The 25324-nt window shown below is 41.9% G+C and overlaps 1 protein-coding gene across 2 annotated transcripts in view; it reads left to right on the top strand.

Annotated features, from left to right (window-relative positions):
• The window catches only part of LOC310848142 (cytosolic phospholipase A2 epsilon-like), a 52981-nt gene extending 31438 nt beyond the window's left edge, over window positions 1-21543 (top strand). For both annotated transcript variants that reach the window (XM_083746817.1, XM_083746818.1), the window contains 14 exons: window positions 1553-1628; window positions 3207-3376; window positions 3496-3594; window positions 5862-5899; window positions 7407-7542; window positions 8172-8308; window positions 11061-11286; window positions 13723-13837; window positions 13965-14102; window positions 15378-15485; window positions 17904-18089; window positions 18413-18579; window positions 19779-19959; window positions 20820-21543. In XM_083746817.1, coding sequence (XP_083602943.1) covers window positions 1553-1628; window positions 3207-3376; window positions 3496-3594; window positions 5862-5899; window positions 7407-7542; window positions 8172-8308; window positions 11061-11286; window positions 13723-13837; window positions 13965-14102; window positions 15378-15485; window positions 17904-18089; window positions 18413-18579; window positions 19779-19959; window positions 20820-21031 — 1989 coding nt within the window. In that variant the 3' untranslated portion in view covers window positions 21032-21543. The remainder of the gene's footprint in view (window positions 1-1552; window positions 1629-3206; window positions 3377-3495; window positions 3595-5861; window positions 5900-7406; window positions 7543-8171; window positions 8309-11060; window positions 11287-13722; window positions 13838-13964; window positions 14103-15377; window positions 15486-17903; window positions 18090-18412; window positions 18580-19778; window positions 19960-20819) is intronic.
• The last annotated feature ends 3781 nt before the right edge of the window (window positions 21544-25324 follow it).

Here is a 25324-nt window from a genome sequence, read left to right as displayed (position 1 = left end):
TTCATATATTTACTGTGCAATATCTCTGGGTTGCAGGAACTCTGTAAACTACCTCTACTTAATATTAACTGAACAAGATCCTGAGTGAAAGTGTGAAAGAGAAATCTTAGATATGGGTATGGTGGAATATTGAATACTGAAATGCAAGCATCACACAGTGTATGGGAGAAACTGCAGCTCCCCCCCCCTTTTTTTTTTCATTCCCACTCTTATGATATGCATACCATGGGGGCCAAATCAGATGTTACCAAATCAGAAAAATAAATTTTGGGTGGTCAGAACTCAACTTGGCTACAGTAATATTTGAATTGGCTTCCCATGTGAGTTGACTCAATCATGTGATAAGTGCTCACATCAGGTTATATACCAGAAATGGAATGTATGCTTTGGCCCATACAGATAAATGCACAAACTGTGTCAAAAGAACCTTGATGTATGGAATAGTGAAATGAATGAATCTCAGTATTAGGACACCATGAAACAGCAAAGCCAAGTAGCTGCAATGGACTAAAATCTTCATGACATGAAATATGATGAACAAGTCATTGCAAATGTCGCCCATCATCTTTTCCTTCCAATGCCATCACTAGGTTTCAAAGAAGTACACACACACACACACACACACACACACACACACACACAAATATCCAGGGGTTTTTTAGAGCTACTTTTAAAAGTGTCATTTCTAAATGCCAAAAGTACTCTTTGAGATCTCACTTTGAAAAGCAGTCAGTGACTAGGCACAAGAACTCTGGGATCTGTCTGTGTACATTTGTTAACTCTTCTTTATATAGTAAGTTATGGAGAGGTAATTAACATGGGACCCTCTAGGTGTTGTTAGACAACAATTCCCATCATATGTCTGAAGATTAGCCATTCTAGCTGGACCTGATGAGAGTTGAGTTCAGTAACATCTGGAGGGTATCACATTATACTATCTAGCAATAAAATTGCCTTCAGGTTTTGGGCAATATTCGTAGTGGCTGCATCACAAAAAAGCCCACTTATAATTAGGTAATTGTGAAAGTGGGCCTTCACACATCTGAGAATTTAGTTTAGGAAAAAGCCATGTCTTTCTTCTCACAAAGCAGGCCCTGCATCATGCAACTACTGCTGTCAAGTAATATCTGCTTGGGGGTGGGGCGTGGTTCACATTTTCTAGAACAGTTGCTAAGTCATTTATTAACTTGATGAATCTCCAGAGCTCATAAGTTTAATTCAATCAATTAAAAGCATCATGTGAGAACATGAATATATAGTGCTTTCTTTCTGGGGGGACGCAGGGGTACACATACCCCTAAACATTTTGTGAATCTTTGTACTTTTGTCCATTTACTGTATTTATTTTCCCTGGTTTAAACTAAAAAATGGTGATTTTCTTGAGTCAAAATGAGAGTACCCCTAATCATTTTTTTCATTTTGTTAAGAAAAAAAAGCACTGAATATATGGCATTTGGCCAAATAAATTAAGTTTGTGGTTGCATAACATTCATGGCGCAAACTGTGAGATGAAAAATGTTATTCACTACTTTGTGGGTTGCTTCTGTTGCAGTGTCGTGAACTTTGCTGTTTAGAGGTTCAGGCGGATCGAAGGAAACGGAAGAAAAAAAAGAATACGTTTTTTAAACGTGAGGGTTATTCCTTCATTAAATGCTTTTCCACACTAACACCCATTAGACTAGATGATAGAGGCCTCAGGTTTGGAATTCAGGTGCTAGGTCCAGTCTGGAATGGGTAAAATTGCTAGCAAACACACTCAGGCATTTTGCTGATGTGGCTTCCACCTTTGATGGTACTATAGTATACTCTGAAATGTCAACAGCCCAGACTGAAAGAGTCAAGTTTAATGTCTTCAACCTCTGCCCTGGTGAGCACACCACATTACACCATGGTGTAAAACAAACTATGGTTTAATGTGAGTAAGCAGCTTCCATGGCACACCTATGAAACAAATCTGAGCCTAAGCCTGTGGTGTGTTTCTCTCTCAAAAACCATTAAGTGGCAACCAAGGTTTGTTCTTGACTTGCCACCAGATGGGGAAAGCGGTTGAGGTGGCAGGGCAGGTGGGGAGCCCATGGCGGTGGTGCCTCAGGAACTTCTGCCGCCTGAGGCAGCAGCCTCACCCTCCTTAATGGCTGAGCCAGCTCTGGTACCATGTCTCTATAAAAGCACTGTTGTCTCTCCTTCCTATTAAGGCTTTAACTTCCTGGATCAATTTTTCTGAAAGTGCTATAGTCCAAACTTTTTGGACTATAGCAGCATTTGTAAGAGTCTGTCACATTTATTAAACTCCAGAGTGCCACCTGTTCTTGAAATGCCCATTTCCCTAGATTGGGACAAGGCAGATTTTGATGTAGAGATGAACTGTTAGGCTCCATTAAATGGTTTTTAAGGTTATGTTTCTAAGCATACTTACAGTGCGGTCTCATGTGTCTTCTCAAAAGTAATCCCCATTGAGTTAAATGGACCTTACCCATAGGCAAGTGTGCATAAGATTAAAGTCTTAGCTGTAGATACATTCCATTTACTTTTCTGGGATCAGGATGTAGAACAAAATGCTAAACAGAGTTAATTGGAGCTAAGACCCACTGAACACAGTGTAGTTTACTTGTAAGTAAATATGTATAGGCTTGCACTGTCTTTATTCATAAACCTCTGTAACATTTTTCACTATAATGAACAAAACAGGATAAAAAACTTTCATGAAATGCATGTCTCAATCCACATGAAGAGATCTCAGTGGCATGGAGGTTGATATTATTTCTGATATGGTTGCAAGTGGTGCTGTGGTCTAAACCACTGAGCCTCTTGGGCTTGCTGATTGGAAGGTCGGCAGTTTGAATACCTGCAATGGAGTGAGCTCCTGTTGTTTTGTCCCAGCTCCTGCCAACTTTGCAGTTTGAAAGCACACCAAATGGCATTTCTGTGCGCTCTGGCTTCTGTCACTGTGTCCCATTGCACCAGCAGTGGTTTAGTCCTGCTGGCCACATGACCCGGAAAACTGTCTGAGGACAAATGCCGGCTCCCTTGGCCTGAAAGCCAGATGAGCGCCGCAACCCCAAAGTCGCCTTTGATTGGACTTAACCGTCCAGGGGTCCTTTATCTTACCTTTTATTATTTCTGATGTTTGGGTTTTTTTGTTTGCTTTTTTAAACTGCTCTGCTTTCTTTTTTCAATATTGTCCTCTTTTTCTTTTCTTTTTTTAGAACAAGATGTCAGATGTACATTGAAAGGATCCTTTGAAGGAACTCAAAACATTTCATTAGGCTGTGTCTCCAACTTGCATTTCACTGATCCTTCCCTTTTCCACTATGCCAGGTTTAAGCAAGCAGAACTGGATGTTCTACTCCCAAAGAAGAGGTCACTTCCCACCTTTGTATGTCATAGCTGAGCATGGTAGTAACCTGGATAATTTTAGGTAGTCGCGCCTTTTATTGGGAGAGGTGTATTAAAAAAGCAATTCTGTTTTTAAAGAGGCAATCTCTTTATTTTCAGTGTTGTTGTTGCAACTCATGTGGAGCTAACGCTTACAAAAACAGGAACCTGACTCTGCCTCTGAATGCACTTCCCACTGATCAAGATATAATCAAAGAAGTAAGTACTCCTCCTCGGCCACTCTGTACTTATTCTGCAGGGTTCAACATTCTCCCATGCTTTTGGACATCTATAGGAAGCCGCTGAGAGCCATCATCCAATTATTTGAAGTCAGGTGTTCATCAGTATGTGAATGGCACCCAGCTCTGTCTCCATTCCATCTGAAGCAGGAGCATCTGTGCAGATGCTGGACTGTCTAGAGGTAGCAGCAAGCTGGATGAGGACCAGTAAATTGAGACTGAAGATGGAGGCTTTTCCTGGATCCAGGAGCTGTATAGAGGGCCTGTTCCAGATGGAATTGCATTCCTCCTGACAGAACAGGGGCATAGCTTGAAGGTGCAACTTTAGCCATCATTGTCACTGGAGACCCAGCTGGCCTCAGTGGCTATGAGAGGCTATTCCTAGTCCAGCTATGGCCCTTCTTGGTCCACAATAGGCTGACTATAGAAGTACATGCTCAAATAGCATTACATTTAGACTAGGAATGGGAAACATTTCCCTTCTGAACATCTTTTTGAGAGCCACATGCCAGTAGGACCAGAGGCAAAGATTGACAGATCAGTGAATACAAGCTTAGCCTTTGTGCAGCAGGCATACACACACACACACACACACACACACACCACACCACACCACACCTCTGTCCTCCATCTTAGCAAAACATACAAAAGAACTGAAGCAACCCACATTTAGAACTCGCTTCTGTTAGAGATCTGATTGTCCCTCACATTCATTGCTTCTAGGCATCAACTTAAAGTGTAGCTTTTTATTCAGGCCAACAGAAATAGCTGATTTAAGGATTGCTTCCTTTGCTGTGGCATTACCACCTTGCTGTGTTATTGTTTTAAGATGCTGATGTTATTTACTGGCTTTATGATTTTTATGTTAATTGATATATTGTATTTGAATGAATTGCTATATATCACGCTGGCCAAATATTCTTTCAGATACTTGGGTCCCAGGCCAGTGTTCTGATGTCATCACATTACATTTCCCCCAAGTGGAGCAAGCGTTGAAAGTACCATAAGGGTACCATAATGGGTGGAATCAAATACAATCGTACCTTGGTTCTCGAACGCCTTGTTACTCTGACGTTTTGGCTCCCGAATGCCGCAAACCCAGAAGTGACAGTTCTGATTTGCAAACTATTTTTGGATGCTGAACGTCCGACGTGGCTTCTGTGGCTTCCGTGACTTCTGGTTGAGTGCAGGAAGCTCCTGCAGCCAATCAGAAGCCGTACTATGGTTTTTGAACATTTTTGGAAGTCGAATGGACTTCCAGAATGGATTCCGTTCGAGAACCAAGGTACGACTGTTTAGCTTTTTTTTTCCCCTGTCAGAGCAAGGATTTATTATTGCACCACAGAATTTTCTCCTTCTCTTTTCCCCCACAACCCATGTGCCCCATAAATCTATTCTAGGAGTCCCACCAAACCTCTGGAGCAGATTTGGGGAGAAGCATGGTGCATGCAGGAGAAGAAGTGTTGCACAAACAGTTGGGTTGCTCAAACATTGGGGTGATGGGGTGCAGTAGTTGAATACTGCCCAATGGGAACAGGAGGAAAGCTTGACATGGGGCTGCTGTCTTCATTGGCTGCATGAAACAAAACCACTATAGTGTGTGGGACTAGTTAGAGAAATGGATGGTCCTGTGGAATAACTGCAACCTGAAATACATAGGAGATGCCCTGCCCACATCCTTCCTAAGTATTAGCACAATATATAAACTGCAGTTGCATTTTCCAGACTATGTCGAAGTCACTTTATAAGTCAGTATAGGTACTAGAATCACCGACTGCAGAATGAAAGCAAAATTATGTACATGATTACAAACTACAAGAAAGAAGATTCTACCTAAACATTAGGAAGAACTTCCTGACAGTAAGAGCTGTTTAACCGTGGAATTTGCTGCCAAGGACTGTGGTGGAGTCTCCTTCTTTGGAGGTATTTAAGCAGAGGCTTGACAACCATATGTCAGGAGTGCTCTGATGGTGTTTCCTGCTTGGCAGGGGGTTGGACTCGATGGCCCTTGTGGTCTCTTCCAACTCTATGATTCTATGATGTTGTGAATTTCAAATTTTAGAGATTGTCAACAATCATTAGAAAGTGTATAAAAACAGCACACAGAAACCATCTCCGAATTTTGACATTCACAACAGCATATGCAAACCTGGCACAGAACAGGAAATATATTTTGTCTATTTTTGCAATTTGGGAAGGCTTTTATGATGTGACATAATTGATTGTATTTAAATTCTTAACTTTTAGGACAAAGAAGTTAATTTACACTTCAAAGCAAAGACCTGGTAAGATTGAGTCGAAATAAAATAATGTGGTTTTTGGCTCTTCCGCTTTATCCATTTTTAAAAGATGTGACCAATTCGCCCCCCCCCCCCCGCATATTTACTTCACAGAACAACTTAGCTTTGTGAAGCTTTGATTCAAGGAACCAAATTTTGTGCCTTCAATTTCAAGTTGAGAAATCTCCTCTCAAATATTTGTATATAGTTTTGACTTGAAAACTGGAAAATCTTAACATATGCCAAAAGTAAATTTAGGATCATAATGAATATGTTTATCACTAACACTATGACTTTGAAATTGTACTTCTCAAACCCCTTTACTACTGTTTGAGAGTCATTACATTCAGAATTATAGTCCTCTTCCAATAAAGCGTGTCCTCCCTAAAAGACCTGGAGACTGACCTCCTGGCTGTGGGTGGATATATTGGATAGCCACAACACCCAATTGGTAGGTCCTATTGTTGCTGGGTTTAATCTGGCCAATGGGGTGCAGTCTAAACAGATCAAGGGACCTATATATACCTATGCGCGTGTCCCAGAGCTTCCTCTTTCGGCTTGTGCATCGGAACACCCGCCCACCTCTCCCTACTTTTAGGGCATTTTTGCAATTGGCCTTCCTATGCTGTTGTGTGCCGTCTGTCGTTGGGACAGGGGCACAGCAGGAATTTTCCCCACTTGGCTGATTGGCTGTTGCCATTTGGGTTTCGCCTGCCACGTGGCAAATCGTCACAACTTGTAAGGTTACGGATAGGCTCTGGTTCATGTGATAGGGATGGGAGAACGGTCTCGCCATCCCTATGTGAAGGGTATTCCATTAAAGGAATCCAGGGACTCAACTTGGTTTGGTCAACCCCTGAGAGGGGGTTGTGCCCGTGCCTGAGTCCAGGGGAGCATCTGGGGAGTGAACATAGTCTGTTCCTGAGCTTTTCACTTACCTCAGGTGTTCACCCTTGGCTGACCTATTCTGGTGCCCTGTGTCAGCGCTGCCTGCAAGGGTGCAGGGAGCTAGTCGAACCAGAGCCTATGCAACCACTCTTCTGTAACCAATAAAGCTGTGGCCTAAATTCTGCCCAAAACCAAAACTAAAATTTGAGTCAAATGTGTGTTTATTTAGGGGGGAGGTCTCTGGGTCTGAACACGCAATGTGCTCTGCTCACCATTATAGAAGTGGAGGAAGAGTTTTTTGCAACTAAAAAAGGTACTTTAAAAGTTTCTGCACTGTCGTGAATTGGATTTGAGGTTTTCTGGTTGGAGTTAAATTAAGATAGCATCATCTATCAGTTTGGCCACAGCCCAGGATCACACATTATGCAAAGTGGTTTACATTTTTGAGGATCAATGCACTGGATGCAGACCTGCCCATTTTCAATACTGCTTCGCACAAGTATCTGATTGGCCACTGAGAGAGCAAAATGCCCTGGACCAGTTGGACCTTTGGTCTGATCTATCAGGGCTCTTCTTGTGTATTCTGAAAGTTCTGTTGTATGATACATTTTCACCTGTGTTACAGCACATCGGGCTTAGATGTTCGCTTGGGGTTTGATCTCTGTCCAGAGGAACTGGAATTCCTGCAGAAAAGGAAAAAGGTTGCTGCTGATGCCTTTAAAAGGGCACTACAGCTTGAGGAAGATCTGTGTGAAGATGAGGTAAGGGGGGTGCACATTTTACAAGCAGATTAGCTGGCAAACAAACAGGTGTAGCAGTTCTGCACACACATACCTACCTGTGTGCTCTAAAAATCTGGACTCATCCCATGACCTGCTTTGGTTCTTTGGAGAAAAAAAAGTCATCAATCTTTTTCTAACAAAGTTTACAATTTATGCCAGCAGTGAATATTACTTCAATGTGTACTCTCATATCCCATCTTTCCCCTGAGGTCACTGCTGGGCAAATTAGCTGGGCTAGTGCTGTTTCCCCAAGTCAGCTAAATTCCTTGTGACCTGGATTCCAGGAACAAGACCTGGAAGGCTTTTACGTTTGCATTCCTTTCTGCTGCTCCCATTGACACGCTGTTTGAAGCTCCACAAATCTATTCTATACCTGCCCTACTGGCTTGCCTGCATGTAAGGGCTCTGCCAAGAACCTGGGAATGGCTCCAGGGAGCAGTGACTTGCACAGAGTTCTTTTTGAAATGTTATAGCTGTAGCTCTCCAGATATTGAAGTACCAGCTGTATCTATATTTTGTAGCAACTTCTATCCTTGATATAATTATAAGACCCCTTCCCTTTATAAGCCATCCTAATGAATGTTCTGCTTTTTCCTATATCAAAACAGGTGCCAGTGGTGGCAATTATGACAACAGGAGGGGGGATGAGAGCACTTACAGCATTATATTCCCACCTGTTGACTCTCCAAAGGTTTGATCTTTTGGACTGTGTTTCATATTTTACTGGTTTATCTGGCACAACATGGTAAGGAAATGTGAGCAAAAGAGTTAAGTAACCCATATTTATGTCCATGATGCAATGAAATGAATTAATATAACAAGATGTTCCTTATGCTGCAGCGAGACTCCTTACGGGGTCTTCGCTGCGAGATCACATTCACCCGGTGCTATACCAGCTGCACTGGTGGAGTACAGGATCAGGTTTAAGGTGCTGGTTTTAACCTTTAAAGCCCTATACGGCCTAGGACCCTTGTACCTACGGGACCACCTCTCTTGGTATGTCCCACAGAGAAACTTACGGTCTTCAAATAAAAACATCTTGAAGGGACGGGACGATATGGGATTGGGTGGGCAACTCCCATCTTTTGCGGGGGTGCAATTAGTGCCAGCACCATCCGTTAAGAGTTTGGGTGTAATCTTCGACACCTCCCTTTCCATGGAGGTGCAGATTGCAGCTATAACAAAGGTGGCATTTTTCCATCTCCGCCAAGCTAAGCAGTTGGCTCTTACCTCTCTCGCCCTGACCTAGCCACTGTGATGGTCACCTCCAGACTGGATTATTGTAACTCGCTCTACGTGGGGCTGCCCTTGAGACTGACCCAGAAACTCCAGCGGGTGCAGAATGCTGCAGCGAGACTCCTTACGGGGTCTTTGCTGCGAGATCACATTCACCCGGTGCTATACCAGCTGCACTGGCTCCCGGTGGAGTACAGGATCAGGTTTAAGGTGCTGGTTTTAACCTTTAAAGCCTTATACGGCCTAGGACCCTCGTACCTATGGGACCGCCTCTCCTGGTATGTTCCACAGAGAAACTTACGGTCTTCAAATAAAAACATCTTGAAGGTCCCAGGCCACAGAGAGGTTAGGCTGGCCTCAACTACAGCCAGGGCTTTTTCGGCTATGGCTCCGATCTGGTGGAACACTCTGGCACAAGAGACTAGGGCGCTGCGGGACTTGACATCTTTCCGCAGGGCCTGCAAGACAGAGGTGTTCCACCAGGCCTTTGGCCAGGGCACAGCCTGACTCCCTCCCTCGGCAATCTTCGCGGAGCTCTGGCCCAATGGTTGCCACTGGCTTGATTTGAATTATTTTTATAAGGAATGATTTTAGAGTGTTGTTATGTTGTGTTGTGTTGTGTTGTGTTTGTTGTGTTGTGTTGTGTTGTACTGTTGTACTGTTTTATTGTTGTTAGCCGCCCTGAGCCCGGCTTCGGCTGGGGAGGGCGGAATACAAATAAATTATTATTATTATTATTATTATTATTAACCTTTGCATGATGGGGAAGTGGTAGCTACAGTCAACTTTCAGTAAATATTGGTTCCTTTGGAGAAACTTGTTTGTTTTTGAAACTAATACCCTGTCTTTCTGTAGTATAATCAAGTCTAGAGAAATAAAACACAGTATTAAAAACAATAACAATTTAAACCCATTCAATACAATGGATTAAAAGCAGCTTGAAAGACAGTGGCAACATAAAAAAAGATTGAGAGCAAATTCTGCAAAATCTCACTGATTTGTGTGGTTTTTTTTATATAAAAAAAAACACGTTATTGCTGCTCATTTAAAAGAATGCCAGAATGGGATTAAGTGGATGCTTCTAAGGAGGATTTTTCCAAATCTTGGTCACAACTGAAAAAAGTACTTGTGAGTATCCACTGGCATAGCTCTGAAGGTAGGAGGAAAAAGCAGGTGCCAATGCTTATGATATTCTGGTTACAAACAATTTTAGGGCAGAGATGGAGAACCAGAGGCTCTCTAGATGTTGAAGGACTGTAATTTCCACCATCCCCATCCATTTGCTAAGCTAGCTGGTGCTGGTGGAAAGGGCTCCAATAATATCTGGAAGGCCACAGGTTTCCCACACCATATGTAGGCTTTTAAAGCTCAAAACTAGCAGCTGGAATTGAGCTTTTGAACAAACTGGCAATCAGTATACATGGTACAAGTTCGCTGTAATGTTATCTAATTAATTTGGTTCTAGCCAAAACCAGCTGAAACATCTGGGCTATCTTCAGGCGCAGCTCCAGGTAGAGTGAATTATAGCAGTCTAGGTGGATGGATTTTGATTCTTTTTCAAATCTGACTGATCACCAAGTTTGGGATCAGAAATCCACTTCCTTCCTTCCTACTGTAGAATGGTCAATGTTGCTTGAATCATCTCATGCTATTAATTCTGTAGCTTTTTTGATGTAGTTTTGGTTACCCATCCCACTTTTTAAAATGGAAGTGCTGGGCTTTTAACAACTGCATAAGAAGCAGAAATCATTAGGTAAAGCTTTGTCTATTATTCCATATCCAAATCTTGATTGTGGTCATTAGTGAAGAAGAGTTGGATTTGATATCCCGTTTTATCACTACCCGAAGGAGTCTCAAAGTGGCTAACATTTTCCTTTCCCTTCCTCCCCCACAACAAACACTCTGTGAGGTGAGTGGGGCTGAAAGACTTCAGAGAAGCGTGACTAGCTCAAGGTCACCCAGCAGCCGCATGTGGAGGAGAAGGGAATCAAACCTGGTTCACCAGATTACGAGTCCACCATTCTTAACCACTACACCACACTGGCTCTCAAAGTAGTGAAAGCTGAGTTATCATCTTTGGCTAGCATAAATGGCCAATCTTTTACTGGGAATGCTCCAATAATTGCTGCTCTCAATACAGTTCACATGGATCCCCCAAACCTAGAACTCAAGTAAAGACATGGCCACAAAGTGTCAAACACCTACATTTCATGTTTTTCCCCTTCTGAACCCAAATCTGTATTTACTGTGTTTCTTTCCAGGACAATGGCAAATTTGTATGATGATCCTAATTGGTCACATAAAAATTTAGAAGAGCCACTCATTGAAGTCCAAAAACAACTGAAAAAAAACAAGTTCCTTGCCAGTTTTTCCCCAGAACGTCTAGCATACTATTCAAAAGAGCTGTGGCAGCGATATCAAGAGGGGCATCATATCTCTTTTACAGATCTTTGGGGACTTATCATTGAAGCCATGCTACACGATACGGTATTATATACTTTACTCTAAAAACACCAGCTAATGCCTAGTTTTGATTAGGGGTACAATCTAGCAGAAATGAAGCATTTCAAGTTCCATCATACTCAGAGTAGACCCACTGAAATCAATGAACTTAAATTAGTTGTGACAAGCTTAATAGTTTCAACAGCTTTACTCTGATTAAGTCAAATACATCTCAACAGTGTTCAAAATTCTCATTGTTTCTAGGCACATTTTGTGACAGGCAATTTCATTAGCATGAGCAATTTCTGAGCTCTGGGCTCAGTACTGCGCCTGAGATTTCAGATTAAAAGATTTTCAGAGTGGAAGGAAAAGAGGACCCTTTTCTGCCTTCCCACTTCCAGCTACTGCCTGAAGACTGGAGAAGAGACCCTCTTAAGAATATTAGTGAGGGGTGGGGGGTGGGCAGGGGAAGGACTAGACCATGTGAAAAATGAACATAATATTTTAGCTGTAGTTCATTCGTTTTCAGCTTTGTAATCTTGTTATAAAAAAGCATGCCTAGACATTCTGTTGTTGTGCCCACAACCAAGGTTTAAGGTGCCATTTAGCTGCTAGCTTTCATATCTCAGTTTCTAACACTGCATCCCAGTAAGATGAAGTGAGGCATCTAGGCAGGATAATTTTTTTTTAGTTACAAAATAGTAGCGTATATCACAGAAGTGCTTGATTCCATAAGAATAAATTACCCAAAGACAGCAATCCTAAATTACTAGTAAAATCCATTTTGTTTTTTCTCCACACAGAAAAGTGCTAGGTAATGGATGGTATTCAATTAAATAATCGCAGAAGTGCAAGAATTACTGGTAGTGGAATAGGACTTCCCTCCATCCCCTAATCTGCTCTAGAGATTGTGGGAACACACACACACACTAGAACAGGTTTAGGGAGTGGGCAGACAGAGGAGAGGAGGGAACATTACATTTTGCAAGGATTGTGATGATCATTGTGCTGATGGAATGAGCTGCTTAGTGCTTCATTGAACACAATGCCAACCATGCTTCTTAACATACCAAAATATAATGTCAGATAGGAGTGTCACCTTGGCCCTGGAGCCGTGGGTGCCATCCAGCATGCATGGCCCTGGCACCAAAATTTGTGGGTGCCCAGCCCCTTCATGGAGAATTTTGTGGGTGCTTGGGCCCCAGGGCCCCAGGGAGTTGGCACCTACTGTAAATTCTGTAAATTCTTCCTGAGCGCCATATTGTGGAGGTGTTGATGGAACATCTATATCAATCCTAATTGTACACTGTGATGTTTGGTGTCTGAAGTCAGAAAAGGATATACGTGCACTGCAAATAGTTGTGTGTTTATCATACATTCGATGCATATAGGAATCCCTCAGCTTTCACGTGTTATCCCACACGAAGAAGCGCCATATGGTGCAAGGGTCATGGGGCCACACTGCTCCCAATCACAAGTCTAGCCAGTTCACACTTTAAATGTACAGAGGCCAAGGATGGAACTGGACCAGGCACAACTTCAGGAATAAGGATTGTGGGACAGCCATGCTACCCTTTAATTATGTGGAGTCCCTTTGCATGGAATGAAGTGTGAATGGGGGCTTATGAGCCCCCTCTAATCACTCCCATCAAATGATATTGGCGGAAGGGATATCGCTCAGTGGTAACAGCATCTCCGGGAGGGGGGGGGAAATCCTGGCATCTCCAGGTAGAAAACCCTGCCTGAAACCCTGGACAGTCACTGCCACTCAATGTAATCAGTACTGAGCTAAATGGACCAGTTGTCTGGCTCATTATAAGGTAGGGTGGCCATATTGCAAGAAGTAAAAAGCACACAAACACACACTTCCTGGTTCTGTTCTGGCAAAAACCCTGACATTTTGTCAATTTTTTGAAATTCCCGTTTGGATCCCGAACGTATGGCAACCCTGTTATAAGGCAGCTTCCTAGGGAGGCTTCTCAAAGAAACATTTGTTTGTACAGAAAATTTTAGCAATATGCTCTTCACAACCAGTGGCGTAGCGTGGGTTGTCAGCACCCGGGGCAAGGCAAGTAATTTGCGCCCCCTAACCCGTGGATTTGCCCTAACCCCAGATGTTGCGCCCAGTGCGGCCGGCCCCCCCTGCACCCCCCACGCTACGCCACTGTTCACAACTGTGTCCATTGTTTGAGTATCTGTACCTTTCATTAAGAAAGGAGTTTTCAATGCAGGAAGCCTCAAGCTCTTTCAAAAACCTTTCATTAATGTTCATTTTGAATGGGGTTGGGCAGAATTTAATTGCACCTATCCCTTTTTGTTTAGAAAGAACAACTGAATCAAAGTAGGCTAACACACTAACTTAGCACAATAGTTTGGGCTTCAGTTTAGAGTAAGATGCCATCACTAGAGTATAAATTCTAGAACAGCCTCTTACACCCTTTTCAGCTACATTAACTGCTTCTTTCTGCCTTTCACAAACAGGTAGATCAGAATAAACTCACAGATCAGCAGCGGGCGTTGACTAATGGCCAGAACCCTCTGCCTGTGTATCTTTGTATCAATGTAAAGGAAAAACTAAGTAATCGGGGATTTAGAGGTAATTGCAAATATTTAATAAATATATGCTTGCATTTAATTTTCAAACAGTAGAACTGAGGACTAGAAAGGCTGATTCATGTAATTTAGGAATACTAAAATATACTCTTCTGTGGCTTCCTTTTTAGAATGGTTGGAGTTCACCCCATATGAAGTGGGATTTCAAAAATATGGAGCCTACATTCGTGCTGAACATTTTGGCAGTGAATTCTTTATGGGTCATTTGATGAAGAAAATCCCAGAATCACGGATCTGCTTCTTGGAAGGTAATTAATAGGGCAGTCTATAGACAGCTATTCAGCTGTAAGTCCCATTGAGTTAAGAACATAAGAAGATCTGGCTGAATCAGACCAATGGCCCGTCTAGTTCAGATTAATTGGCACAGGATTGTAGCCAATAATAGTAAAATACTTTTATTTTCCAGAGTATTTGAGTCTTTAGCACAGAGCTCTAGCAGATTATAAATAGTTCTGTGTACAGTAAGGTTCTTTTGATAAACAATCTATTTGCCACTGCTATGAGCACATAAAACCTACTCTATTTAGAATTTTCCTATGTTGGCATAAAACACTGAAAGACTAAACATATTTGGGACATGTCTATCTTGTTATAAAGCACATTTAAATTAAGTGTGTGCTTAATTATCATCTACTGTGACCAATATGTATTAGAAGAGCATGCACAAAACATTTCCTATACCTTGTTGCTGGCAAATAGGCACTTCCACATCCTATATGCAATTAGCAAGAGGGTGGGAATGCATTTGATGATTGCACCAAAGACGCAAAATAAATTATGATAGTTCCATAATTGCAGCGTTTGGAGTGTTGCTACTAATGAGCTACTTACTTAGATGTTCTTGATAACCAATAATTTCAAATCCCACCATGTGCTCTGTTCTAATTTACCAGTAGGTGGCTCTGTGTGCTTATACTAAGAAACTATAAATTATAATGACGTAGCAATCTTAAAACATGTTATGTGTTCATAACTAGAACAGAGCAAAAACAACTTCCTGGATTTTTTTCACCCTATTTTTCACCCATTAAGTAGCAAAAATGGGTGCCGTTTTGTCAATTATTCTCCGGAGGGATGAGAAAATATCCAGTTTCTAGGAAGCGTGGCATCAACATTGCTTCTTCTCTCTCTCCGCTCCCAGCATTTATATCCTTTTTTTTTTTTGTGCTTCTGCTTACAGTGGCAACTATGTTGGCAGGCTGGCCAATGTCCCCAGCCTAGCTTTGTTCCTTAGCAGTCTTGGGTGATCTTCTGAGAAGTTTTGGCTCAATTCTTGTTCAAAGTCTCTTATATACATTATCTCAGTGTACCCTATCAGTCTTGTAATGTATACCAGTATTAATATATTAGCATAAACAGAAGGCTTAGTAGAGGCTCTTCCTAAAGGTTCATGACTGAGGTGAGATTTGAACCAAGAAATAGACTCACAGCTCACCCACTTTTAGGCACTATGTAACATAGACATCTCAAACATGAAAACTACACAAATAAATCCCAATTTCCCAATTTCTTCCCTATCACAGGAATCTGGAGTAGTGTATTTTCTATAAATTTGATGGATGTCTGGTTTATGAGTGTTAGTACGGAAGATTTTTGGCAGATGTGGACACGAAATAGAATAACTGAGCTTGGTAAGTTACTGTTCCATTTTGTTTCTGCATTTATGTACTTTCCTTCTGTAGTCCTATTTATGTGCTATTTGTGTGTATGTTATAGCTGTGTTTACTTGGGAGTAGTGCTTTTAGCCTTGCCTCTCTCTTTTCAGTATAACCATCACAGTTGCCCATAAAGCAGCTCTTAACACACAGGCTTCTGCCTGTACAGGTGTTCAGATCATACACACAAGCAGGAGCTTGCTTCTTGGGGTGACTTCACAGACAACTGTAGGCAACCTGTGGTTATCAGAAGAGAGAGACCTGATGTCAGGACAGGGCAAAAAGTACGAACATGACTATGCCCTACATGTGCACAACACATCAGTGGGCCTTTTGTATTTCAGTGATGTATTTTACAATTCTTTAAGCAATGCTACAAAACACACCAGTAATTATTAGTGCCATATACAAAATAATCACAAGCTTACTTTGGCCTGGTTTTGGCCCTGGGACTGACTTTGTTGCCCTGCTAGGTGACCTTTACCGGAAAAGAAACAGGATGGTGTGTGCCTGTTTGTTCTGCTGTTCTTCTGGGAATTTTCCAGTATCATTGACCACAGGATCTCTCTGGATTGGCTAGCTAGGCTGGGGCTGAGATGGCACTGTATTGTGATGATTCCAGCCCTATCCGGAGCCTGATTCCAGAAAGTGCCTCTGAGGGACTCCATCTTGTCATGAGTCCATCTTGTTATCCTTGTGCTGTTCATCACCTACATTAACCCAATGGGAGCAGCCATCCAGAGTTTTGGAGTACTTACTGTCCCCCATAACTCCATCTCTTTGTTCTAGCAGATTCCAGAGAAGTAATAGGGGTTCTAAACCAGTGTTTGGGATCTGTTCTGGACTGGATTTGGACAAAGAAACTGAGGCTTAATCCAGATAAAATGGAGATACAAATGGCCACAAGAGAGCTAGCCTGGGATTGGTAATACACAAAGTTTCTGACGGGATAGCACTGTGTCTGAACAATCAGGTGCATTGCATGGAGATGCTACTGGACCACCCATGCTCTTAGAGGAGCAATGGATGTCTGTGGCCAGGAACTTCAGTGCATAGCTTCAGCTGGAGTGCTACTTACACATTTTCTAGAAAAGACAGATCTGGCCAGTTTCACTTCCCTGGGCACATTTTGGTTATCAACTACTGTAATGCAAAGCTCTCTACAGTAGGTTGCTTTTGAAAACTAAGGAAATGGAAGCTGGTGCAGAATGCTGCTGCCAGAGTCTTGCTATTCAAAGCATATAACCATTGCTGTTTGATCTGCAGTGGCTCCTGGTGTGTTTCCGGACCACTGGTTCAGACCACCTTTAAAAGTTCAAGTGCTTCAGGTCTGGAATCCCAGAATTCTGCTTTTGATTTAAGATCTGTTGTGAAACGTTTGTTCTGTGTGCCACCAGCATGAGATATGCAGGCCATGGGCTTCCTCAAAAGGCTCATCTGGCTCCCTCCTTTTTAGCTTTTTGTATGCATTCTGCTTATGATTCAGTTTGATTTAGATTAATACTCTGTTCCCTGGGATCACAGCTTTTTGTTGCATCTTGTATCGCTGCTGCTTGTTGTTATGATAGCATTTTAAATATTTTAGTGGTGTTATTCTGTTTTTATTGTGGTGGTTCCAAAACACAAGTTTGCAACAAAGTGTAAACCCTGTACGGTGCCTGTGTTAGCAAAGACATGTTTTTTTAATCAGGTACACTTTAAACAAAATAGTTTTTCTTTTTTTAAATAAAGTATGACAGTGGTAACAGGGACATATTGGTAAAGTATGACTTTGATTTTCTAAGTAAAAGGACCTAAGGACTCAAAACCTCATTTAAAAAACAGTTTACCCTATTGGTACCCAACACTGACAATTAGCACAAGGGTGGGGGCACAAGTGAGTATTATACTGACTGGATGAGCTTAGAGTGGAATACTACCAACAAAGGTGTTTCCAAATGTTTGCTTCCTGCAGCAGTGATAACACTTTTGAGCTTAACTCCTGCAAATCAGATAGGGTTTGGGCTGGATCTCATGACTATCGCTGCTAGTCCAAATGGCTAGTAAATGCTGGCCCTACACAGCAGTGCAGGTTATATCAACAATAGATGACGCCTATGACATATGTTGGTGCAGAACAGAGCTGGTGTAATGGCTATCTACCTACATGATGCAGGCAGGTGAAATGTTGCACATAATCACATTAAGAAACCATATATGAAGCAGACCATATATAAGCAGACCAGCTTTGGAACTGTAATTTGGAGTTTTAGGTAGATTTGATACAAAAACAAACTTGTAGAAAGCCAAGATGGTATGGGGAAATGAAGCACTGTAAATTTCAAGCATCTCATAGCATGGTTACTATTTTCTAACATGGAAAAAAATGTGTTTAATATGTTGTTCCTTCTACAGAGGAATGTCCTTGGTATCCGTCAACAGATAAACTCCCTACCCGTATGCAGTATCCTCTGGACAGCCTTGCCAATGCTTTTCAAAATGTTATTATGTGGCGACCAGCAGTTTCGGTGGTCCCTAATTTTCTGAGAGGCTGCCCAATGCACAACGAATACCTAGAGAGCAAATTTTCAAAGTGGAAAGGTATAGCAAGAGCTCTTTTTTAAATGAAAGTTCCCTTGGGTTAGCTTGCTTGGCCAATACCTAAAGCCTTCATATGGTAATCGGGGAGTCTTTAAGGGCTGAGCATTTCCTCTTCTTCCAGAGGGGAAGGGCTTCCTGGGTAGGCAACAGAAACTGTGTGCTCTACCCAGTTACTGAAAGACAGAAGTTCAGAGACCGGAAATGGACAGTCTCTTGAAATGTCGTGAGTGGGGAGAACTATATTTTGAGTGCATTTTCTGTTTCTTTATGTTCCCCGTAGGAGCAGCACTGCCCGTTTCTGACCACAAATTCATTTCTTTCAGACTGTGATCTTGATACCTTTCCGAACCAGCTGACAGGAGCTGAAGATTACCTGTATCTGGTAGATAATGCATTTGCCCTTGAAAGCAGCTACCCGCCACTCATGAGGCAAGGAAGAAATGTGGATCTCATAATACACTTAAATTACAGCGAAGGATCACAAATAAGGGTAAGCAATCTTGAGCACAGCTTTCCCCAACAACACAAATAATGGGAGTGTGCATAACTTATTTGCTTTTGACAGTCGGTTACTCATTTCTGTCCCTATCATACAAAGAGGAAGTTGATGGTCTGTACTCTGTGCCTTCTCTTCTGTTGAAATCATCTTCTTGCAGCTGTTTCCTCCTCTGCCACCAGCAATACCAGGGCTGTGAGAAGGGGAAACTGACAAATGCTGTCTTTCACATGTCTTCCCTGTCAGATGGAAGAGAGATAAGATAAATATTCTGCTAGCTTTATTCACATTGCAACACTGCTTCTGTGAAAGCAGTTAGGTCCACCAAATCAGTTTTTTCTCTTCTAGACAAGTTCTGCTGCTTTTTGTTTGCATGTACACAAGACATGTATTTGGAGGTCAGTTCTGAATACACTAGTAAGGAGGTGACTTTTGTGTGAGAGCTGTTAAAAGCCTATGCACAGGATGTATGTTCTCAGTCCTGTTTGCAAGAACAGTTTCCAGCCAAGTTTCCAGACCTCACTGGGAAAAATTTCTTTCCCGTTCTTTCTTTCTTTCAGTTGCAAAGAAAAGGCCTTTTGCTTTGATACTGCTGCTATCACTGGGACAACTGTGGATTGATTTATGTTATAAGATTTTTTATAGCACTTTTTACCAAATGAAAGGTCCCAAAGCAATTAATCCCCTTGAAGACTTACTTTCTCAAGGGCTTGGGGGGGGGGGTTCTTCTCTTGCCCTCAGCACTCCTTTCTCCAACTCTTCCTCTTATTTACTCAGAACAGAGATGGAAGTTCTGGGAGTTGAGCAAGGTTGAACAAAATTGATATTAATGGGTGGGGTTCTTTAAGGTTTCCAATCACCCTACAAGCTGTTCACATAGTTAAGTTTGGGCAACTAAGGGCACCCTTCTCCCTAAAAAGAGATGGTTAACAATATAATTAGTTCGTTCTGCAGCATAATTTGCCTTTCACACAGCTGAGATAGAATCTCAAAGCCCTTTAATGGAGAATTTAAGATGATCTTCTGGTCACAGGTGAAGTGCAAACTCTGCAGTGTTCCATGTTGCTGGGATTGGGGAAACCAGAGATTTAAAAAAAAAGTCTACGAATTAGGCGTGTGTGAATGCACTTCCAGTCTATCAAGTAATGGCTCCACTATTAAAATCATGCTTGAATTTTATCCCCCTTACATAGCCTCTGGAAAAAGCCGCAAAGTATTTATCAGAACAAGGAGTCCCATTCCCTCAAATTATACCAAAGGAAGATGGTGATCTGAAGGAATGCTACTTGGTGGGAGATCAAGAGGGCCCTGAAATTCCAATAGTGCTTCTTTTCCCCTTAGTGTGTGACACATTCAAAGAGTATAAAGCGCCTGGTAAGTCTGTACAAGTCTGATAATTTTTGCTTTTCATTACATTATGATCAATTCTGTTCTTTGACTAAGTTGAAAATCTAAGAGAGCTGTTTCAAAAGGAAAATGAAGAAGCAGGGGTAAGACATGCTTACTACTAAACAGAAGCAGTACACAATTCAGGATACTACCACCACCCCTTTCCCCACCAGTCATATTCTTTGCAACATCGGAGGTGACACTGGGCTGTGCATGTCCCAGATTACATGTGGATTCATGTGCTCTTCTAAAAATACTGCCACCCCAAAAAGCTATCGAGTTTTTTTTTCTGCAGTTGTACTTGGGAGATGTCATAGGTCTTCTATGCCAGCATTTGGACCAAAACATTGATTTTTGAGATAGCACAGTCAGCTGGATGAAGTATTGCACTCAGACCTAAAGACCCAGTTTTAATTGAGTCCGGTCTCAGCCACACATTCCGAAAGAAGATTCGGGCACACTGCTTCTGTACTGACGAGAAACTGAAATAAAGGGAAGAATAATTACACTCCAACAGAATGATTTTCCAAAAGAGACGCTTTAAAGTCTGTAATGCATTTTGCTGTACAAATTATTGAAGACAATAATAAGCCTTCCCTATTTCCCTCACCAAGATGATATCTTTATTTCTTTCCGGGTTATTTCCCATTTACATATACCTCATGCATGAGAATTAACAATTTATATATCTGAAGAAGTGGACTCCTGCCCACAAAAGTTTATGCTGAATTAAATCTGTTAGTCTTTACGATACCACAAGACTCTCTGTGGTGTTTGCTGCAACAAAAACCAGGCTATCCCTCTGAAATAAAACTACCTACTTATATATTGTTTTTAAACCTTAGGTGTGAAACGAAGCCCTGAGGAGATGGAAGATGGTGAAATTGATCCTACCAGTTCCTTTGGCCCATATAATATATATTCTTTGCGGTATTCAGAAAAGGACTTCCAAAAGCTAGTAAAACTTTGTGAGTACAACATCCAAAATAACATAGATTTGATTTTCAAAACTTTGCGTATAGCTGTGGAACGGAAGAAGCAGAAGAAGAAGAGTTAACAATTTCAAAATCCATGGCGAGCCTTTTAGCGGAAAGAGAGCCTCAAACCTCTGACATTGTTCAGTACTAGGGAGTAATCGGCATTTCATTCCAGAAGGAAAAACAAAGAACTCAATCAAACAAATATTAAAGTCACTGTTCAACCCCTTCAGGAGGAAATACTTGATATTAGAAATTATTAATGAATACTGTAAGTCATTCTACTTTTGTTCTTCATAGACAGTTCTGTGGCCGTACATTACATTATCATCTTGGAAGCTACTTTTAAGTGCTCTGAACAAATTATTGTAGAAATACACTGTAAAACTTCTTTCTTACAGTGCTATTTATGCTCTACATATCCCTCCCTTTCCCAATGCATTTGAGGTGTTTTATGTATTGTTTCATGGTTTCTGTACAAATTATGTAAGAACAAGTGTTTTGCATAAAATTGTTTTGCTGAAATATGAGTAGTGCTAAATGATTTTTATTAAAACAAATAAAACCAGTTTCTGGTACCTATGCAACAGTATCACTCTGGAAAAGTCTCCATGTGCAGGAACAGGCAGTACTCATACTGTTCTATGTAAGAATCTTCATTGGATGAATCTGATTGGCCCTATGATTTGATAGGGAAGGAGGGAAAGCTGTTCAAAACTGTCAAAGAATATGGTGCTGATCATGTTTTGATGCTGGGGTGGTGGTGGTGAATCCTTACACATCAGTGTTTACACAACAGGATGATGGGGCAAAGATTCCTAGCTACTGGAATAAGGGTTATTTCTTCATATAAAGGTAAAGGTAAAGGACCCCTGGATGGTTAAGTCCAGTCAAAGGAGACTGGGGTTACAGCGCTCGTCTGGCTTTCAGGCCGAGGGAGCCAGCGTTTGTCAGCAGACAGCTTTCCAGGTCATGTGGCCAGCATGACTAAACCGCTTCTGGTGCAACAGGACACCATGATGGAAACCAGAGCACATGGAAACACCATTTACCTTCCCGCCACAGCGATACCTATTTATCTACTTGCACTGGTGTGCTTTTGAACTGCTAGCTTAGTAGGTACTGGGACAGAGCAACTGGAGCTCACTGCCAACCTTCTGATCAGCAAGCCCAAGAGTCTCAATGGTTTAGATCACAGCGCCACCTGCATCCCTATCCCATCCTCATTCTTTATATAGCACCCAGCGCAACAGACAACCCCCACAAAAAAGTCTGTATCTACACACAGAGACAGAGAAAAAGAACGATGAATGATTTTTATTTAAGAGAACTAGTCCCGGGTTTAATGCAGAGATTGCATGGCTAAAATTTATAACATAAAGGGTTTCGTTTTGCACCTTCAGGTAATCATTTTCTGCATGTACAAAAGCTGCAAGCACATTTCATTAACTGAAGATCTTACCAGCTGGTGCACTAGTAGTTTTCAGAATGCACAAGATTTCAAATAAAAGAAAAGTAGATTTAATTCTACATGGGATGCCTTGTGCCCATCTTCAGAAACAGACTGAATCACTATTCAGAGAGCCAGTGTGGTGTAGTGGTTAAGAGCGGTAGTCTCGTAATCTGGGGAACCGGGTTCGCATCTCCGCTCCTCCACATGCAGCTGCTGGGTGACTTTGGGCTAGTGACACTTCTCTGAGACTCCTTAAAGGGAGTGAAAGGCGGGATATCAAATCCAAACTCCTCTTCTTCTACTACTATTATTCAGCATTCATATTGCCAGTCCATACTGGATCGGGATGGGAATTGTACTGTACCAACAACAAACTTTTATGGTTTTTGTTGCAGGAAGATACATCAGCTCTTCCATTGTGGGAAGATGTCTGGGTTCGTGCAAGTAAAATATCTAAGATAGGATGGCAGGGCATAAAAATCTTAGGTAACAAGGATCTCTTTTACACTATCAAATTATTAAGCATTAATATTAACATTTTTAGATTCAGTACCAGAGCAAGATGCCTAACATTTCACCTGCCAAATCAATAATTTTGGGGATATGCTGCAGTGTTACATTTATGAGATGTAAGGAACTGGTATTCAAAATGAATACAGATTCTGAGATGCCACCATAATTGCAAGCTGTTGTGGGAAACTTTCATATTCAGTCCTAATGCATCTAGCTACAAGCCTTGCAAGAACCCTACAATGCAGGGAAGGGGAACTTAGTGGCCTTCCAACTGTTATTGGACTACAATGGTCAGCCAGCATAATCAATGGAAATTACAGTCCAGCATCTCAACAACTACAGTTGCCCCTGCTGTGAGGTCAATTATTATTGTTATCCCACATTGAAGGTGTGTAGCTTGGGTATTTCATTAGAGACCCATGCTCTCTGAGGCTAGGAGTGCCTTTTACCAGCTTAGTCTGGTTTACCAGCTACAGGTGTTCTTTTCCAGTGTACTCCATGCACTGGAAACCTTGAGGCTGGATTACTGCAAGGTGCTCAGTGTGGGGCTGCAGAAGGAACCTGACACGTGACACCATTATTAAAAGATCCTTTAGCACCATCAGCTGTGTCTTGTGGAACCCTTTGCCAACAGGGATTCAGCAGGGGCCCTCTATTTCAACTTTGCTGAAAACTTTTCTATTCTGTCAGGCTTACGCAGGCAATTAACAACACATCTTTCCATAATAATCAGATCTGATTTTAAATTTTTCATATGGTTTTCTTTATAACTGTTTTAAATCACCCTGATGGGGGTTTTTTATGAATAAAGGTATATAAAAATATTTTAATAACATGAATAAATAAGGGGGAAGGTTTGAGATTGAGATTGACTTGAAAAGGCCACCTAGTTAATTCAGGGTAGAGGGAAGATTTAAACTAGGAACATCCTTGTGTGTAGCTCAGTCTCTTAGTCACCAATTCCTATCACTGAATGGTTGCAGTTGGTGAATGTACTATGACAAGCTGAGGACTTAACAGGAATTGCAGGGAAGGGCATGATTTAAGTTGCCCATTGTGCAATAGTATGAGATTCTGCTAAATTCTAGGGTCTAGATAGGCCCAACACCAAACCTGAGAATCTCAGCATTGCAATCCAATTACTGTAAAGCACTGACTGCAGAGATTTGGGGTAAACTGAGCAGGAAGCTTTGGTGTGCATCCCCAAACTTACCGTAAGTTCACCAAGCCTTCCAGGATAATTCAAGAAGCTACTAGGGTCTTTGGAACCCTTGGAGGAGTTACAGTGGTGCCTCGCAAGACGAAAAGAATCCGTTCCGCGAGTCTCTTCGTCTAGCGGTTTTTTTGTCTTGCGAAGCAAGCCCATTAGCGGCTTAGCGGATTAGCGGCTTTTAGTGGCTTAGCAGATAAGCGCCTTAGAAAAAGGGGGAAAGGGGGGGAAAGTCGGAAAAACTCGCAAGACATTTTCGTCTTGCGAAGCAAGCCCATAGGGAAATTCGTCTTGCGAAGCACCTCCAAAACGGAAAACCCTTTCGTCTAGCGGGTTTTTTTGTCTTGCGAGGCATTCGTCTTGCGGGCACCACTGTATTAATTAAGCAACTAGGAATTGCTTTTCTTCCAATGCCAATTAATTTCTCTCACCCAGAATTCTTTTTTACTTCAATGTGGCCAATGCCTATTTTGAACTAAGAGAAGGGGTGAAAGCCTTATGTTATACATTTGCTAACCTAATACCCTTTTCCAGGGCACGATAAATGGTCACTCACTTGATCAGGCTGATTATGTTCCAGCCCATGCTGTTTTCCCCTCTCCCTCCACTCCCCATCTCCCTGAACCCTCAACACTCCAGAGAACTCAGTCCTCAGGAGGTTGTTTCAATATTATTCTGGATACCTGGGGCATCTCCAGACTGGTGGGGTTCCCCCGCCCAGGTGTATTCTGCAACATGTTACTGATGCAATAATAAGCCATTAGCAGATTTATAGTTGACCATCCACACATGATTCTCCTTTACTAAGTTATGTGATGCTTCCCAAATGACGACACACTATTGCTACCCAGAAGGTCACTCTTGCTCTATGGCGCAACAAAGTCTGGGAAAACAAAACCAGCAGCATTTGTGGTATGAAAAGTTACAGGACTTCAGCAGAAAGCTGTGGTGCATGCTCCAGAATGAAGCAGTAGGTCTGCACCAAAATCTTTGCAGGTGCAAACAGTACTGAGAGTGGGATCAAGGATCAAGGATAACCACTCAGTTTTACCGTCTTGGTTGGTGACAGATAGAGAAATAATGAATGCACAAGAAAAAGGAGCACAAGAAAAAGGCTTCTGGATTGGGACTAGTAAACCTGTCCAAAAAAACAGGCAAAAACAGAGGAGGCAGCAATGGCTCCTTATCGAAAGTAGC

Source organism: Podarcis gaigeae, assembly GCF_964106915.1.
Source record: "Podarcis gaigeae genome assembly, chromosome: 1".
NCBI lineage: Eukaryota > Metazoa > Chordata > Lepidosauria > Squamata > Lacertidae > Podarcis > Podarcis gaigeae.
The sequence above is the reverse complement of the archived record's forward strand: the minus strand, read 5'-3'. Positions and strand labels throughout refer to the sequence as shown.